Consider the following 19,236-nt stretch of genomic DNA (forward strand, 5'->3'; position numbering starts at 1 on the left):
CAAACATTCATATGCTTAACTCCAATTGATTTGGTGTGTTCTCAAGCCTTTTTTTTCAAATCTCCTGTGTTCAATGCTGTTGGTATATGACAGCTTTGTATGACATATGGAGCTGATGGTATGTTTCAAAGCTCCTTACACTTGTCAGAAACTTCTAGTCTGCATGATAGTCTGGAACCCAGTGATCTTGTATTTTGCACTTGGCAAACTGCAGTAACATGATCCATCTGTTGGCTGTTGAATTAGCAATGAAGTAAAACAAATTCCTCGTGGAGAGTGATATAACAGTGTACCTGTAGTGGAGTTTGTGAAAATGATGATCTGAAGGGTGGTATTTTGTACAAGCAATTATATTGTAAGAATTCATCTCCATCAAATGATGGATGTTTTAAATCACATTGCTGAGATTTCCCAGGGCCTCGAATTGCCCCATAGTCAGATGTCACTTTTACCTTGGTCACATCACCATGTTATGTCTGAATTATCAGGTTGAATGATAAGTAGCACAAAAGGATCTTTGTTCTTGCTTGGCTTGTATGGTGCTGTAAGAAAAAAAAAAAAGTCACTTTTAATTGTGATTGTAGACCTTCAAAAATATCTTTAGCATAGATACAGTCCTGTAAACAGGACACTGCTGAAGCTGGAAGACCTGTGTGGGTTTAAGATGTCTGTAGTTCATTCTTTGCAGGTCACTTGTCTGTGTCTTAATTTCCTTAACCCTGAAGCAGAAATTAATGATGTTTAACTTCCTTTCTAAATTGTCCCAAGCCTCACTGTGATTAAATATGCTATGTATGTATGTGCTGAGTAGTAGTCTTATAGCATAAAACTGTAATAAAAATAGGAAAGAAGCATTGCAAAAACGTTTTTGAAACAGAGGGACTGGTTGGGCTGATGGGAGGGTCTTTATTCACCGTTGCAGGTCAATGTCAGGTTGGTACCGTAAGCAGCTTGAGCAACACGTGCAGTCACCACCAACAGTCCCTGGAGCAGAAGTGGCTCCGACACATCCCAGCGGGGCAGCGCCTCATGCAGAAGGAGCAGGATCGTGCTTGTACACACCCGTGAATTATCCCATCCAGAGCGAGCTGGGTGTTTAGGCGTTCTCATTGTTTGGAAATTTGTTGTTGGGAAAATATTAACAACCTTGCAGCACATAGTTCTTTGCTGTGTGTAAGTGGATTGCCGGTCCCTTGAGGCAGAGGCTGCCTGGGTTTGCCTTCCACAGAGCCAAGCACATTGTCAGCACTCAATTAGACGTGTATATACGGTTTCATCCTGACTCAGAGCTCAAAGATAGCCACTGCTTTTTCTCTTGTTGAACATCCCTGCATAGAGAGAGCAAGCTATTTTTACCTGAACCTTTCTAGCTTTATTCCTGGTAGGAAAAAATAAACCCCGTGTGCTTGAAGTCCAAACCAAAAGAAGGGATCTTTTCTTGAAGGTGCCTGTGATCTTCTCACCCTTCCAGTAACTGAGGAATGCAGCCTCTGCATGTGCCTCTGTGTCAATGTGTTTCTTCCTTCTTGGTTATACTACGTGGATGACCCACTGGCAGGAGAAGCCCCTCACTGAGACACAAAGGGTTGATCAGTCCACGCAAGAAAAGAGCAAGTGAGACAGAGGCAACAGTGTCTTTGGAATCACAGAGTGGAGAGCTGAGGGGTCAGAGCCGTTTCAGGGAACACTTGTAGAGTAACACTAGGTAAATTTTTGTTTGGAGGGAAAGAAGAGAAAAATAGGAGCAATGAAGTCCAGTTCTAGTAGGCAGGAGCTTTTTGTGACTGTTAAATATAAAGTCTACAGCTTCTCGCTCTCCCCTCATCTCTTTTGCTTCCACTGTCTGGAGATTTACTTTTCCACTGGGTGCACAGACAGCCCTGGAGAGGGGAACATGGGCTGAATGGCAGCTCCCAACTCATAATCCTGAAAGAAAACTGAAGCTACAGAACGTGAAGTAGGCAGGAGAGGCTGGGGAGGATGCTTTCCTTCTCTAATGGGTGTTTGGGTGGGAAGAGTACAATTTTTATATATATACTTTTTTTTTTTTTTTAATGCTGCACATTTTTGTAATTCCAGCCATATACAGAACAAGCTGGGGAGTGCTGGCTGCGAGGGTGCTTGTGCACCTGTACTGGGTGGGACAGGCATCCAGAGGCAGAAATAGACACCGATCCATCCTGTTTGGGCAATTATCCTCTTCCTGCATTCTCACCGCAGTTGGCATTTCAGCAGCTGAGCCACAAAGGGAGGTATAAAGACAAATGGGATCTCCTTTTGAAAATACCTGTACTTAAAAGAACCTCCCTCCTGGGATGGTATTCATTATGTGACTGTTTATTCATCCTTTGTTCACATGATAATTTGCTCCTGCAGAAACGTATCTCGGCTCCACCCAGTGCTGGGACTGAGCCACTTCTGCTGGCGCTGCTGGAGATCGTTTACCAAGGGAAATTAGCTGTACAGCTACATACTGGTGACTGACACAGCTATACCTGCCAACAGCCGCTCCAAAGGGCCTCACTGCCTTCTAGTAGCTCATCCCAAATCCCCATGGGTTTCTGACTCTGGCCATCTTCTCAAGAGTTGGTAACATTCTGAGGTGGCTTTAAGTGTAAATGGAAAGAGAAGCTTTTGACTGGAAAAAGGCAAATGAAATGCCAGCCCCTCTCACAGCTCTCTCCTAATGCACAAGATTTGTGGCAGTGGGCTGAGCCGAAGCTGCAGCCGCCGTGGTGTCACTTGGATGTTAACTGGGGAGTGGGTGAGGGTGAGGAGCAGCAAATGCTGTGGAAGGAGGAGAGGAGCCAGATTGGAAGAGGCTGCACAAGTGCCAGGCTCCTTTCCTGGGATGCACCACTCTGTGTTATGCTGTTCCCATCTTTCTCTACAAATTAATCATGTTCCCACTGCTCCTCTGTCCAGCTCAACGTGCTGGCAGGTTTCTGTCCTCTGGATAAGAACTCTCCTTCATGGTGTTTAGTCGTTGCTCAGCTCCTGGTCTGGAGTAACTCAGGTTTCCATCCCACCTGGTAACATGCCCTAGATTCATTCACCTCAGTTCCGCCAACCCAGTCTGTTGATCAGGAGTCTCATCTGTCATTTGCAGGAGTAATTGTAAAAATTGATTCATGGGAAATGCCTGTAACAGGCAGATCCTTTTGACAGACCACACAGCCATCATATTCTGTGTTTGTTTGAGTCAATCAATGCTCTCATGCATATTTGGGTCATAAATACTCTGATATAAATTGCATTTCTTATTGTGACAGCTGTGTTCCATTACCTATTATTTATTAGGTTCTGTTGTCCTTTCATTTTACACCTTGTGGAGCTGTCAAGTCAGCTGCTTACCGGTGACAAAGCTCACAGCTCAGTTCAGAATCTTCCAAAAATAAATTCTCCAAAGGGATTTGAGTAACAGCAGGATGTATGTTATTGGAGAGGCATTGGACAATCTTTTTTTTAGGTTTGTTTTATTGGAAAGAGGAGGTTTGTGCTTTTTGCCTGCTTTTGCCCAAATTCCAGAATTAGACTTTGCAGTTATCATCCAGAGGTCATTGAAGCTAATAATCCCACTGCTTAATGTGAATTTTGGATCACATTCTCCATGTCTCAAAGTTTAATTAATCAGGTTATTTGGTATTTGAAATGGTGGGATGCTGACTTGGATGTTTCTGGCTTTCCCTTAGAAGCTTTTTTAGCTTCATGTCTTTTTATATCATAAAAACGGCAGAATATCTGATTCTGAGATGAATGAATGTCACTGTCCTTCCAAAGGTAAGATCAAATTGCAGTGGGCATGCTGCTTGGTATGAGTCAGAGTCATTTTCTGCTTCTCATTCCCAATAAACAGCCCCATACCCTTCATGCCAGGTTGCCACACCAACTTTGCAAGGTGCCAAGCTCTTTGGTGTTAATTCAGGAAAGCACTTAATCATGGAATTGATGACTCAAAAGTGTTTAAAACAAGCATGTGCTTAAGTACCTTGTTGGGCTGGGGCCAGTGCAGATGTACCTTTGTAGAGCTGAGATTTTTAAACCACTTCTGATCTACTACAGCCAAGTTCCCTGGAGATGGGGGGGTTTCGGGGATGTCTGCAGGGGTGGGTGAGCACGACAGGTTTTGTCTGCGCAAGGATTTTGGGATAGATGCAGGGACGGAGTGTCCTGTCTGTCAATAAGGTTTATGTGCTAGCTTAACAGCAACATTATGCATAGTGTTACTATTGAAATGTGTGATATCATGTTGCATGTGCTTCTTTTCATGTCTTAACATTTTGGTATTATCTCCATTCATTTTACTATGAATGTAAAAAGAGGAAATCTGTAATTCCTATCAAATATCACAGTGCAAAATTGACATACAGTCATATGGCTCACAAAATACGGATGCAAATGGCTATGTATTATTTATAAAGCAGCTTTGACATCTTAATATATTAAAAAAGAAGAGACATTTAGATCATTTCTCAGTTCAGCATTCTGCATGTTTTTGAGCTATCATATATCATCAGTCATGAAAAATTCAAAATTTGGGTCCTAACCGGTTTAATTTATGCACACATTCCAACCAAAGGAGTGTGTGTCTTCTGCTCTTGCCTTTTTTTCCCCATATTCTGTCTCCCATCCTTCCCCTTATAAAAGACAGCCAGTTAGACAACACCAAAAGCCCACCCAGGAACTGCCCAATAATTGTGAGAGTCAGAACTCTGTGCTAACGAGAGATCTCCAGGTATTCTGGTGTCCTACCCAAATCCTTTTGGCTTTGCTGAACCCAGCCAGTCGGTGAAAGTCAAAAAGTTCATACTACGCAGCAGTAAAACTGATGCCGTTGCTCTTATCCAAACCACTAATGTGGACACGCAAAAGCCAGGTATAAATTGGCTTAAAATCTGGCAATTTCTGCCAAGTTCCAACTTAATGGTGGATATGGTGTGAGTGCCCCATTTCAGGTATTTTCAGTGGTTTTGAGCTTGGCTGGAGGAGAGAACTCTGAAGCTGAGATTTTGCAGAGGTTTTTCTATCAAGAGCCTCATTCCTACATGACAGAAGGTCTTGGGTTAGTGCTTTGGGGTTTTTTGGGGTGGAAGGTGAACTTGTAATCTTTCAGGTGAGGACATTCCTGGCCTGTTCGGGCTTCGTAGGTTAAAACTCTTTCTTTTAGTGAAATTGTTGCTCAGCGATGGGTTTAAATGTAAGTTCAGTGCTGGTGAAAGGATCTAATGAGGTGGGAGCTTTCTGTCTAACTACAGGGCCGGTGCCAGTAGGATGACTGTAGTGTTGACTCTTTTTCCTCATTGTTTCATGGTTGCTCTAAAATAACCGCTAGGAAGGATGAAATAACTTCTATTTCTGTGGCCTTTCTCTCTGATCTGTGCTGCAAGAGCCAGCAAGGAGCCCTTGGCTTGTTCTCTGTTTGCTCAAAACTCCTTCCAACCTCCACTTCACCTTCTCAGTGACATGTAGGCTGAAGCTCTGAATTTATTCTGTCCTGGTTTTGCACATTCCTGGATGCTGAGCTCCCAGCGGGCTGAGAGGGCCTGGTGCTTTCAGATGCAATATGAGTTCACTGCTCTGAAGTTTCTCAGGGAATGAAAAATCTGTTTGATTAAGGAAACGCTGACTTCTTAAAGCCGATCAGACTGCACAACTTCGTAAGTCAGGGCTGCAGAACATCTAATTAAATGGAACTGCTCTCTTGAGGATTTGGCTTGCAGAAAATTAGTTTTCATGTTCTTGGCCTGATGTTTATTAAATGTTTCTTTTCCTTTTTCTCCCCTTTGCAGTTTTCATCTGTAGTTTCATGGTTGCAGCACCCATCTTTGGTTACCTTGGTGACCGTTTCAACAGAAAGATCATTCTCAGCTGTGGGATCTTCTTTTGGTCAGCCGTCACTTTTTCAAGCTCCTTCATCACTGAACAGGTAAGATCTTTGTAAAGATACTTTGCAGGGTGTCCTGAAAAGATGGACGATACGTTCCTAAAAAACTCCTGACCCCCCATCACAGTGTGTTCGAGGAGAACGTACCCTTCTGCTGTGTATTTGACATAGAGCACATTGCGTTATCTGACCTTTTGTAGGTGAAGTGTGGTCTGTATAACTGTGTTTTCTTAACCGTGAAAGCTGTTGTTCTTTGATCATGTACATACATAAAAAACAACAGGTGAAGCATATCTAAGCAAGAGTTTCTGTAGACAGAAAGGTTTTGTTTTGAGGGAGATCTTAAAGAAACTTTAAAAACTTGAAAGACAAATCCTTGTCTATAGAGTGGTTCTCTTCTGGTATGTAAGAGAAGCCATTGGGGTTTGTTGAGAAGTCTGCTTGTGGTGTGTGGAATGATAAAATGCATCCAGCAGTGGTTTTATGCCTGCGCTGTGTTTCCTGTCCAACAAAGGCGGCGAAGGTGGATGATAGCTCAGAGATTAGACACTCGTTCAGCTCCTTTAACGCTCGTTGATGGATGTGTCTGGGGAACTGATGATGGAGTTGTCAGGCTCACTTAATTTTGTCAAGCCATGTACAGCATCCCTCACCTACTTTCAGGACTGCCACAGCACCCCACTTTCAGGACTCCTCATTGCATTAATTTTCATGCCTGTCAGAGGCACTTGGAGGAAACAATGATCTGGCAGTTTCTGAGGAAAAAATATCATCTTGTTTAAATAATATTTTAGAGGAGGCTTAATTGCTGCAGGTGGCAACATTCCTGGAGAGACAAATCACAGCTCCTGGCATCATCAGACCAATTTCCCCAAGGGAGGTAGGGACATTCCTCATCCTTTCTGTCCAGCTGCGTTCCAGAAATTGCAGCATTGTGGTCACGCCTAAAGAATGACAACCAGGAACTAAACCTCTCCGCCCTGCTCCCTCCTGCCCACACACGTGCTCTGCAGTTTCTAATAAAAGAGAATTTCCACCTAAAGCGGGCAGTGGCAGTCACGTGTCTGTCTGGCTTTCACGTTGGATTGAGTGTTGCTGTATTTCTACAGAAAAATGCATATAGTCAAATGTAGAAGCCTTAACTCAGTGAATTGTTCTGGGTTTAGAATTGGCCAAGAAGCATCCTTTCCAGAGAAAGAACATCTCCTGTCTCAAACGAAGAGGGTATTGGTTTTGATTTTGGTTTGTTTTGTTTTTTTCCTAAATTTATCTTCATAACGTTCTGCAAAAGCAGCTGTGGTGAAAGCGCAAGAGGGAAGAATTTTATGAAGGAACCAATTACCTGCTTATAAACACTTCTCATGTTAGGAACATACATTCATGCTCAATTTTTCATCCCTCTCTCTGCAATGGACTTGCAAATAGTGGAACACTGGAACTGGACTGATGTAATCTGTGTTTTCAGAGTTGGTATTCAGTTTAAGGATTTGGGGTTTATTAGCTGAAGTAGTTCAGGGATTAATATATACGGTCATCAGTATACAGGAGCTCAGAGTGGAAGTGACGTATTTTTAGCCAAAGAAAGGGAGAATAATGTTTATAAAGCTGAATTATGTTTGGAATACAAACTTCAGTGTTTTGGAAGTCACAAGAGAGAAAGGATAAAAATTGCCCAACCTGTGTTAATTCCTTCTGGATTTGCATCAGTACTAACTCTGGACCCAAACCACAACCTTGGACAAAACCCACCCAAGTACTTAGAAAAATACCCTGTCCCGTTTTTACTGTGACCTTCAACTCTACCCGAAAACTTCTCGATTAAGCTAGAGGTCTCATTCCCAGCTCTCGATTTTGACTCCAAGAGATCACAGGAAAATTTCGCAGTTGCTGTATGGATGTGCTCAACCCAACGGTTGCAGCAGTTGAGCATGTTCATAAAAATAATCCCAACTTCGCATAGTGTCGCTTTCCACTTTGCTATAATTTTGGAGGTCTTATCTCTAAGTGGGAAGACACGCCACATTGAACAAGGTGAATTCCTGAAGTGCTAATGAGAAATAGGGTCAGAGAGAGCATTTTTCCTGATCTTTCTCTTCTACGATTCATTAGAGGAGCAAAACACTGGCTCTTCTCTCAGCATTTTTTCTTTCTTTTAAGATTGTATGTGTGTTTGTCAGGGAGGAAAGCTAGGAGCTGAAATACGAAGAACTCTTTGCTGGCACAAGTAAAAGCAGCGGTGAGGCTACTATAAATAGATAAGCACTCACACCCAAATCAACGTGAAAACACGGGGCTAGAAGGAGCAAGTTGGCACAGGCTGAGTCCATTGCAAGACTGCACAGTAAACTCAGGTGTGGAGACAGCAAAAATACTGAAGTAGGTGGAAACAATAGACTTTCATTAGAAATAGCTAACTGTGCCTTCAGGGATTGCCTTTTTTCCAATTTTGACAGCATCTCGTGCCTCGTGCGCACTGTCACTGTGTAATTAGAGTACGCGTCCGCAGAGTCCAGATTCGGAGTGTAAATGGGAAGAGGCAGCTTAACAAAGGCAGAAATCCAGCAACAGAGCTGGTGGGCTCTGAAGACACCCAATTTGTAAAGGTTTTTGGCAGTGTGGTGTTAGTTCCTGGCTGAAATTTGAACACTTAAAGGAAAACAATCAAAATACTATCACTTGACTGAGTATCTAGATTATTTGTACTTTGTTGTGCAAACAAGCATACAGAAAAGGACGTGTTAATTCTTATCTGTCAAGTTACTCAGTAAATAGCCGTGTGGAAAGAAGAAGACACAGAGTGAGAAAATACCTCAGAGAGATGGAATTTGATCTGGAAAAAAGGATTGGAGCACAACGAAACAGTTCATCTAAGATACTATCTAAATGCTATTTCATGCTGTTTAGGTTAAAAAGATAGTGACTGAAAACTGGCAGATAAAACAGGGAATTGGATATATATACCATGCAGACACATAGTTGCTAGAAAGCACTGCATTAAGGTTTGTAACTACTTATTAAAATATCCTTAGTTATTTATTACCAAATATATTTGGACTTTTAACATGGAATAATGACTGTTGAATAAATGAAGAATGAGTCTCTCATCTGCTAGTAGCTACTAAATAACTAAATAATAGGCTCTTACAGGGCAAAAAGAAAATCAGACCAAAATTTGAGGTTAGTTCCAGAGCATGTAGGAGGTGATAGTTACAGAAAACAACAATGCATGAATTCCTTGCATAGCAAAATAGTAGCAAGATAACTAGATACTTAAATGTTTTGTTGCTGTTCATGAGGTCTTAGATTACATTTAAACCAAATCAAAATAAGAAACCTAAATAAATACCATATCGGAGAACAATTCCATAAATACACCCAGTTTCACGCATAAAAATAGCTAATGGTAAATTTAACTAAAGAAAGCCATCAGAAGTAATAAGACTGAGATAATTTTGAAAAGGTAACTTTTTATTCTGTTAAATAATGTGATTTGATAATTACATTGGTGCACAATTTCTCTACAGAAAAATAAGAAGTTAATCTTCCTCTGTTTTGTCCCTGCTACTTGCACATTTCTGCTCTATAACACTATTTAGCACTTCCTAGAATAAAAGTTGTGTGAAAGAATCATTAACAAACTTGTTCACTAATGTAAAATTTGTTAAAGTTGGTACACATTAGGTGTATCTCTAGATTAACTCCATTTATAGAAACTTCAGTAGAGTATGTATATATCTTAATTTGTATTTTGTAGGTACAAACACCTGCTTAGAAATCACCTCCCTTTATGCATGACTTTGAATCAGTTCTGCACCTGCAGGTATACAAATTTTGGTACTTTCACCTGCAAAACTCTTCCCTGTGTGTTGTTTTGGCTTTTGGCAAGTATTTGGAGGAAACACTTTCTGGTTGTTGGCTCGTGCTCCATAATAAATCAGCAAAAAATAAGTGAGCGGCCGGGCCGTCCAGAGTCATATCACAGAGAAGCGCACTGAGTACACAGACATGATGGAATTTCTTTACCAAGATGTGTTTCCATCCGCGCAAAAAGCTAAATATGCATCTGTCTTCCTCTGTATCAATATAAACTCTGATTTAATAAGTAACCAGTTTTTCTCTAGATGATGTTTTGATGGGCGTGGAGCCTGATTGCCTGTGTGGTGACTGATCACCTTGGGCTGGTTTATGTTCCAGGATGTCACTGGAAAGAGTCTGTAATCCCAGTTGCACCATTTCTCGCTTCCTGAACAGTTTCATGTGAAGCAACTTGGTTCTCAGGAGTGATCAGCCCATGTGCTGGGGGTTTGTTTCTGGCTGCTTGGATATCCACATCTCTTAGTCATGGTAACCGTTCTTACAGCTGACTGCTTTGGCCAGAAATTTGTCTTAGGCGAAACCTTGCTTTTGGTGCAAGCCTTCCTACCCCTCTTAGCACAAATTTGAGACCAGGACCCCTCTCCCTCTTGGGCAGATACCAGTTTCTTAAAGCAAGAAGGAGCCTGGAAGTGGAAAGTTGCAGACTGTCCCCCTAGTCTTGTGAAATTCTGCTAGTTACCATGCAAATATCTTGAATAAAGCATATTTCTGTGTAAAGGGGATGTTGTTTTACAGGCAGGCAAAGTGTTCTGCTAAGTAGGTTGGCTCCACCAGGCTGGGAGACCAAGTGTACCTAATAATCAGCCAGCCCAGGCTGTGGTAATGTGGGTTTGCTGGGAGACAGCAGAACCGCACGTGGCAGAAAGTTTGGAAATAGAAAAGCAAAGAATTAACAAGGTAAACCAGGAATGTGCTTCTGAATCCTCCAGTTCTTGGTAAATACTGCCGTTTAAATGTTGATATAGCTAATATGATAAAACCTTTTTGCTCCCACTGCAAGTTAATCTGGATAGGTACTTCTACTAGTGGTTTTTTTTCTTTTGATTTATCTCTGAAAGAGGAAGCAAATAGACCACTGTGGCATTCCAGTTAGCCTGCAGTGCTTGCTAAAGTCCCGTCTTTCAGCCTTGCCAGATGTATATTTATTTCCAGAGCTTGTCTTTCAAGGAGTGCTAAAAGAGAAGCAACAAATTATGTGCCGCGTGGAACAAATGGTTAGCTGGTTTAATTTTAAAAAATGTAAACATAAACCAACCCCGTGCCCCTACACACGATGATTCACCCTAAGAAAAAAAAAAAAATTAAAACCCTTTGGTCTTATGTGTGCTGGCAGAAGTTGCGTTGTAAAACACAGAGCTTCTGTTCCTTTTTCCACTGTGTAAGATAAATCCACAGTCTGAAAACCAGAAACAAACAGAACTAAAAGCCCCAGGCCATCGGTTCATATGTTAGACGGGTACTGAGTGTTATCTTTGAAGTCACCATGAATTACTGAAATGCTTATATCCTACTGTTTCAGCCTATTATTTTTTTTATTTTTGTGCAGAACTGTCTTTTAGAAACAAAGCAAGTCAGATTCTCCCGAGCAACTTAGTGAAGTCTGCAGCACAACATTCAGTCCCTTCCCTTGCATGCGATTCCTGACAGTTCATGTGGCTGCTACTGAAATCAGGGCTGGAGCTGACACAGGGGCTCAGGGACGAGGGCTGTTGCTTGGCTCTGGTGGATTTTGCCAGCCTTAAACGTGATACTGGAATTCTACAGATGAGCCCTTGCTATTGACGTTTGGATTTCTGCACAATTGCCCTTTTGCTAGGCTGCTCAGTAAAAATACAGTCCACTGCGTCATCTTATCACAGAAGAAGATATTAGGGTGGGTAATATATATAGATATACATATTGATACCAAATACTGCATGGGAAACTGTTTTCGTGTGAGAGCAACATCTTCTCTTGCACAGACAAGTGTAATGGTTTGAACTCTTGAATCTTGGGTCCTCATTGTTCCCTCAGATTTTGCTGATCTAGGACAGAAGAGATGGGAGAAGATTTATATAGATGCAACAGTTGCAGCTTGCTGAAATAGAGTGCAGAATTACTGTCGTGTTTATCTCCTGACTGCTTTATATTCCTACTTTGTCCCTTTTCCAAGGGAAACTATAAATGAAAAACAGGTATAGGGTGTTCTCAGAGCATCAGCCCAAAACAGCCAATCTGTGAGAGGAGGAGGCTTTTCATAGGTGTTATCAGAAATTGAAGTGTTATATTTTCTGTTCTGTTGGGTTTTTTTCCCTCCAGTACCTGCATCCATGTATGTGTAACACGTCTGGGAAGAGTTACTGAAAACACAGCTGGTGATGGCTGCCAGGAGAGAGACAGAGTATGGTTCCAAAGCTTACTCAGAAAGCTTATTCACGTGATGAGAAAAATGAACTTAAAGAAATTGTCATAAGGACTATTTCTACCATACCCAGGTTGTCCTGTCTGCAGGATGTCTGGAACAGGGTCGGGTCTGCTCTCCCCTTTGCGACCCAAGAACACTCAAGTTTACAGCTCCCAAGTCCCACCTTCCCCAGGTAGTGGCAGTTTGGCATCACGTCCCATTCAAACTTCTCAAATCACCCCAATCAGATAAGTGTGCCTCCTGCCCTCTGCTACCTACTTTTGGGTCATTAATCAGTCTGAAATAACGCAATATCTGTGGATGCTGAAATAAGAAGAGATGTTTCTGTTGCTGAGTGTCATAACTCACCTGAAGTGATGCGTGCTGCCGCAGAGGCTTCTGTTGCCGGTTCATTAAAATGAAATGTCAGAATTGCTCCTCAGAGCTCAGGCATTTTCTGGAGCAGGTGGACAGAGGTTTGTGCTGAGAGAGTATCAAGAAATAGGCTCCAGGGTTAACACTAATTTGCAACGGAGCTCAGTGAGTGCTCCCTCTAATTGCCTCTGCTCCTTTTTTTAGAGGACCGTTGGTTATCTGGGTTACTGGAAGATGTTGAAATCGTTATCGTAGGATCTGTGATTGTGGTTCTGATTCAGCTCCTCCTTTGGAAGTCTGTGGCAACCTTTTGTGTGTCTTTGTGGGAACTGAGTCAGACCCTATATCGTTTTAAATCAATGTACTGACATTTGGTGCTGTTTCATGGGATCATGAAAATGCCTAGAGACGACAGCTGGGGACTGTGGTGCCAGCATGAAAGAACTTTACAGGCCAAACACCTTTGCAGCTTTGTCCCATTTTTATGCAGAAACCTGAATTTACAGTCTCTAGGCTGAAGAGTAGGAAAGTTCAGCCCCTCTGTCAGTTAATGGATGGTTTGGACGCAACGCCTGCGGTAATGATCATCCCACCTCTCCTGCCTCATTGTGCCTGAGCAGGAAACCTCACCTGAGTCAGTTATTTGCTGAGGAGGCAGAGGGAAGAAGGCATATTTATTTCATTGCCAGGTTGTGTGCGTCTTTGAAGAATTCCTTCTTCTTGTGTTGTCTATTAAAATATATATTGTTTGTTGTACTGCAGCAGAGGCCTAACCCTAGAGCATGCTGAAGGAACACAAAAAGAAGGTCTTATTGCTTCAACCCTGTCTTGTTGGAAGTTTCTATAATGCTTTAACATTGTCCTTTATAAATAATTATTACAACATCTTAAGCTCAGCCTTATTCAAAACGTTCCAGGAATGGAAGAAAAGGAAAATGCTCCTTAAATAGATGGACTGAACCAGCTGGATGGGGAAAAAATAAAAAGAGCTGCATGTAAGTTTCTAAGCAAATGCTAAAATACAGAGTAAGGAATTATAAAATTTCCTATCAGCTTAAGATGATCCTTGCAGTGGTGGTTGTAACCTGGGGAGCACAAGTCATTCCCAGTGCAGTGCTCCACCGTTCCATGCTGTGATTCACTAGTAGGGGGGTCTGGCTTGGTCAAACGAGTTCAGGAATCAAAGCAAGTCATTACCGCAGTGTCTGGATGGCACCAGGTGATCCTGTTCCTTTGGAAAGAAGCTTCCCAAAATATTGTGTATTGACGGTATTGAGAGGGTGCCAAATTGGTGAGGCAGAACACGTCCCTTTGTGCTTCACTGGGGTGTTCAAATGCACGTCTGGAGAATTATTACCATTTATTTAAGGATGTAAGCTGATAGGTACGTAGCATGGATGTAAGTGGGGCAGCTCATGGCTTGTTCTCATGGGGCTTATGATGTGGACAGAAACATGATGCTTCAGGAGAGCTTGGTTAATGATGCCTCACAAATAAAACAATTCATTCGACCCAATTTTAGTCTCATTAGGATGCCTGGAAGCCAATCTAAACTTTGTATTAGAAGGACCTTGGTGGTTCTTGAAGGTTGTGCACATTGTCTTGAAAAACAGGATGCAGGAGAGAAGAGAAGTGTTATTCAGCCTCTTTGGCTTGTGTTCAGATGCAAAAGTCAGGATTTGGGCTTTTCTTGATTGAGCTCTTGGTTGCCTGCTGCTCCAAAAGCATCAGTCATGCTGTAGGATGTGTAAATGCTTCTTCAATGGCACACACAGTCTGCGGCCTCCTGGGTCACGCATAAAGGCTGAAAAAAGGACCATTGTGTTCTGAGTAATGTGCAAATAGTGTGAAGATGGGAAATGTCTTAGTACCAGTGCTAAATTAGTCTTTTGAAGTGTTGACATTTCTTTTTAAATGCATAAAGTTCACATGCTACACAAAACACTGCATTTGCAATTCAGATAACGTTGAATTAGAGTACTAATCTCAAACCCATGTAATAGATTTTGAGCTGGAAATCCCTGGGAATGGTGCTGATCACCATGTCTGAAAAAATGATTGACATAGTCTCATGAGAACATAGTGACAGAACATGCAAATGTATTTAATATAGTTAAATAGGGTTGTCATTTTGTCAGATAGGCTGGCTGTAGAGAATGAAGTGGAACTGCAGCATGATAAAACCTTGCCAATTAATAATGCTTCAACTAGCAAAATAACAGCTGTTGGAAGATCATGAATAAGAAGAAGCTGCTAGGTAGGAGGAACTGATAGATGCATCAGTTTCCCTCTGGAAATTCGATGCTAAAAATGAGATATCTCTCAGATGTAGGCCAGACATAACGCAGGGTCAGCCTTTCTCACGGAACTTGGGTGCTTCTGGATCTCCCTTGAATCAGCAAAGCCAGAGAAGTGTGAAAACAGAAAGCAGGAAGAAAAAAATTCTCTTCAGTGTTTGGAATGATTTGGGTGGTTTTTCAGCAAAGTTGTCAAAAAGGTCTGACCTGCTGGCTGTTTAGACTTTTAGCATATGCAAAATGTGTGAAGAATCAGTGAAACCAACAGTATAGGTAAAGGGACTATAACTTTGTGGTCATTGAATTTAAACTTTGAGGCATTCAATTAAAATGTGTCCTTCATGGACCCTCAAATCTTGTTCTACCCTTGAAAGTGCACGTAGGGCAAAACATTCACACCTGGGTGTCTCAGTTGGCTGGTGCTTTTTTCAAAGGGTGCTGAGAAATCATAGTTTCTGCAGGTGTCTCAGGGCCAGGACCACGGGGTTGTTCTCTCCAAAAACCAGACCTGTCTGTCGGATTTAACTCAATTTTGGTTTAAGAACTGGTCCAAAGCACAGAGTGTTTGAGCCAAGGCGGCCCATCGGGTTGATGTGGTTGGATCTCCCATGTTTCTATAGACATTGTTGAAGGTGGAGATGGTGTTAGTGTTGTATATCAATGCTTGTAACTATTTGTTCCAAAAAATCTGGTATCTGTTGACAGCTGGCTTGCTTGGATTCAGTCTTTGCTTGTGACTCACCACGGCAGCCTTTTACTGCCTGCGAATATTCCTTAGCTTCATGTATGCCAGGTCATCTTCTGGCTATTAGGATTTGAAAGCTTTTGTGTCGAGAACCTTGCATTGTTTCCACAGTTGCAAAAATGCATTGTAGTTCTCTCAGTCCCTATTTTTGTGATTGTTACGGTTGTCTTTGCACATCTCAGGAAGGGAATGGTGACAGTGCCCAATGCCAGGGATGCTTGTTGCAAGCACTGATAAGTGTGTTCCACCTGACAGATCTGGAACAAAAAGCAACAGTTTGTTTCTGACCCAGAACTATTAAGGTTCTCAGGGGAACTGTTTTGGAAGATACATTCTGGCCGAGCTGCATATAATTGTTTTGTAACGTGGATAAATGACCCTATTCCGGCCATGTGAAATGCTACAGACTCCTCTGTGTCTCACACCAGAGCCACAGGATGAACAGAATTGCTTTAAGTCAGTGTCCTAGCAGGGACCGGTAACATGGGGCTCTTCATGATCCCTGTGATTTATTTGACAACATCAACCTTTTTCTTTTAAGGTCTATTTTATAAGAAGCTACGCATGCAGCACCCCACCAGATAGCGTTCAGCTGAATAAACCAGCCAATCTGTTACATTCCTTCCATTTACATTCCAGATCCCTGTCATTAATGTAATATTAATGACCAAGAGACTAAATTGACATGAATATCAATCCCCCCATTTGAGTGTCCTGTAATATTTTTACCACAGGCAGGTCGATCAGATGAAAAGCCCTTCAATTAGAAAGCTGAAATGCTGCTTTGTCTTAACCGGGGCTATTGACAGAACCCGGTGCTGCTGCTTCATCACCCAGTGTCTTGTAATTATATTACCTAGTTGGATGGAGAATGGGAATTGGTTTTTTTTTTCCTCCTCTTTTTTTTTTTTCTTTTGGTGCTACCCAAAAATGATTGAAAAGCAATAGAAGAGTCTCTTGGGACTGCCACAGGTTTGAAGGGAGGGCAGCAATGGGAACTTGGATTTCAGATGTTGCAATTTGAATGTTGAAAGGCAATTGCACATGCAAAATTTACAAGTAGCGAAGAAAATCTTGGCTCTGATTTTGTACCCGCGAAGCACACAGCAGCTCCCTGCCGACTCTGGGGAGCTCTGTGTGAGTCTTGCTGCTTCTCGGGTGGTTTTGTTTTTGTTGTTTTCTCCAGAGAGCTTAATTAGGTGCTTCACTTTAGAGCCTCTCTGTAGGTATCCGGTTGTTAAACACTTTAGTCGCTGATTGAAGGGTGCGATGAGTGAAAAAGGAATATCTTACAGTCTTCACTGGTTATTTTTATGTACTAAATAATGATATAAATCTCCTCAAATAAGGATGCTTTAATCAGCCGGAATCTTAAGCATATTTCCAAATAAAACTTTCCACATTCAATTAAGTGTGCCTGAACAGGTCACCTGGGAGAACTAAAGCCATTAGCAAATACTAGAGACAATCAAAGGAAAGGTGAGTGGACTTCGCTTCATCTCCCTTGCTCATTTCTATATTTAAATATGTATTTTGTTCTCTTTCTGCATGCTGTAGTCTCTCTTCTCCTCCTTGCGGGTCTCGGAATACCAACTGCATTTTCCCAAAAGGGAATCGTTCAAAGGTGAGGTGCTCAGAGCTGAGAATTGATAGGACACTTAATGCATACAAAATGAGCCGAAGTTTTGAATTGTTTGGCGTAGTGTAAATGGATGCTGCAGAAGAATCAGACTGCTTTAGAAGCTATAGCGTAAGTCCATCCTAATTGCAAAGGGTTTATATATTGGCCCTTGAGCAAATGATTAATCAAGTGTACTAAGGTTTCAGAGACTAGAGGTCCCTTCCAGTCTCAACCATTCCCTGATTTTGTGATGTGCATGCAAAGGAGAGAAGAACACTTTGAAAATGGTGATGAAAGATGGACTTAGCATCAAGAGTTCAGTTTGAATGAAGGAAACTGTAGAACTTCAATAGACTCCAGTGGTGATAGAAGTTATGGGAAATGGGTGAAGCGGTGACTTAAAAGGCAGTTGTGATTGTAAAGAGATGGGAAGTGAAAAGTGGTTGTGGGTAAGTGATGACACACACAGTGAGGGAAGAAAAGAGGATTCTAAACCCAATCACTGCTCTGCAGTGGGCCAAATGGCGAAAGAACCAGCAACTGCAGTGAATGTCTCCCAGACTAGCCTGCCAGCATGACTCACTTCTGATAAGGGAAGAACATCTTGTTGGAAATGAGAAGGGCAGTTTATAGTTTTATTTATCAGGTAACTGTAACTTGAACTTCTAAGTGCACTTGTATCTCTACAGAAAACAGATAAAATACTCATCGCTCGCAGCATTGCGTCAGAGCTGATAACTCATCTCATCAACCTGTCGCCAACCAGACCCCACACTAGCATGTATCCTGGCTCATCGCTGTCTATGCCACGCAGAGGTTAAACGTAATCATCTCCTTTCAGTTGTAGGAAATCCTGAAAACAATGCTCACCCAACCTAATACTGGGGGAGAAAAGTACTGACCAACAAAACATCACAGCGAACGGTTCTACCCACGTGTTATTTTGTATTTTGGTCTCTCTGCTGGCAATGCCCATGAGGGATTAGTTAAGAGTACTTGTAGATGAAGGTAGATACTCATCTTTCTTTATTCTTGCACAAAGATTTCCCAGACAGGAAGACAGCAAACGGCCAAAATTTGGCATGAAATCTGGCCTGGACTTGACAGGAAAACACATTCTTGGGGATTGGCACAGAACAATTCACCAGTACTACATTTGTAACCCCCCTCTAGCTCTTTACAATATTTATTCTCCTTTTATTAAAGGAGAGTTAGAACCATTCATGTTTGAGAAGGCAGGGCGTGTGACTTTGTGGTCCGTATCCAGGTCTGACACACCATTCCTACCAAGTGTGTGGAGCCAGGACCTGTATCCAGCACTGGAAACCAGGTACCTTGGTTGTAGCTGTTTAAAATTTGTGATGCCGTAGGGGTGCACAGAGGTGGAAGATGTATTTAGGCTTATCTATTCTCCCGTAGCCTTTGCCATCCACCCAGAGACAGAATGGAATTTTAAAACATCATCATTTAATGTCATCTTGTCTTTTATGATATGTCGGTGTCCGTGTTTGACTTGGGAACTTTCAGATCCTTAACGGTGAGGGCTAAGAGAAATTGAGTGGTTAGTGTTTAAGCGAAGATGTCACCTGCATGTGTAATGTCATTCCATTGCTCAGCTCTCCTAGTGCCTCTCAGCTAATGAGCTGGAATTTGGACTGTAAGTTTGCAGGAGCCGATGCTCTTAGTCACAACCCCGATACTCAGAAGCTTGTTCCTGGTGTGGTTTGCATCATGGTCAATGGTACATTTTGCCACCTGCAGTGAAGGGTGTGGTGTGTGATTTTAACTACTTGGATCCCTGCAAGGTACTGATACGGCTGGGAAAACTTGAGTGCAAGAGGAAAGAGTGTTCGCCTGGCCAGAAAATAGAGGTTCTGCTCAGGGGAGGCAAATGCTTGCACATGAGTGTAGCTGTCAAAAGGGACCACAGTTGTGCAGCCCTTGAATATACAATGGAGCCCTGTGGGTTTTACTTTGATCAGCTGGCTCCTGCACTGTTGCAGATTTATCTGTCTTCAGTTGCTCTAACTGATGACTTGTGACTGCCGCGGTACC

General features: G+C 42.1%; 1 protein-coding gene across 1 annotated transcript in view; it reads left to right on the forward strand.

Annotated features, from left to right (window-relative positions):
* Positions 1-19,236, forward strand: part of LOC135995784 (sphingosine-1-phosphate transporter SPNS2-like) — a 124,905-nt gene that overhangs the window by 51,137 nt on the left and 54,532 nt on the right. The window contains exon 3 of the mRNA XM_065647318.1: positions 5,790-5,926. Coding sequence (XP_065503390.1) covers positions 5,790-5,926 — 137 coding nt within the window. The remainder of the gene's footprint in view (positions 1-5,789; positions 5,927-19,236) is intronic.

The sequence above is a fragment of the Caloenas nicobarica genome, chromosome 17 (assembly GCF_036013445.1).
Source record: "Caloenas nicobarica isolate bCalNic1 chromosome 17, bCalNic1.hap1, whole genome shotgun sequence".
Lineage (NCBI taxonomy): Eukaryota > Metazoa > Chordata > Aves > Columbiformes > Columbidae > Caloenas > Caloenas nicobarica.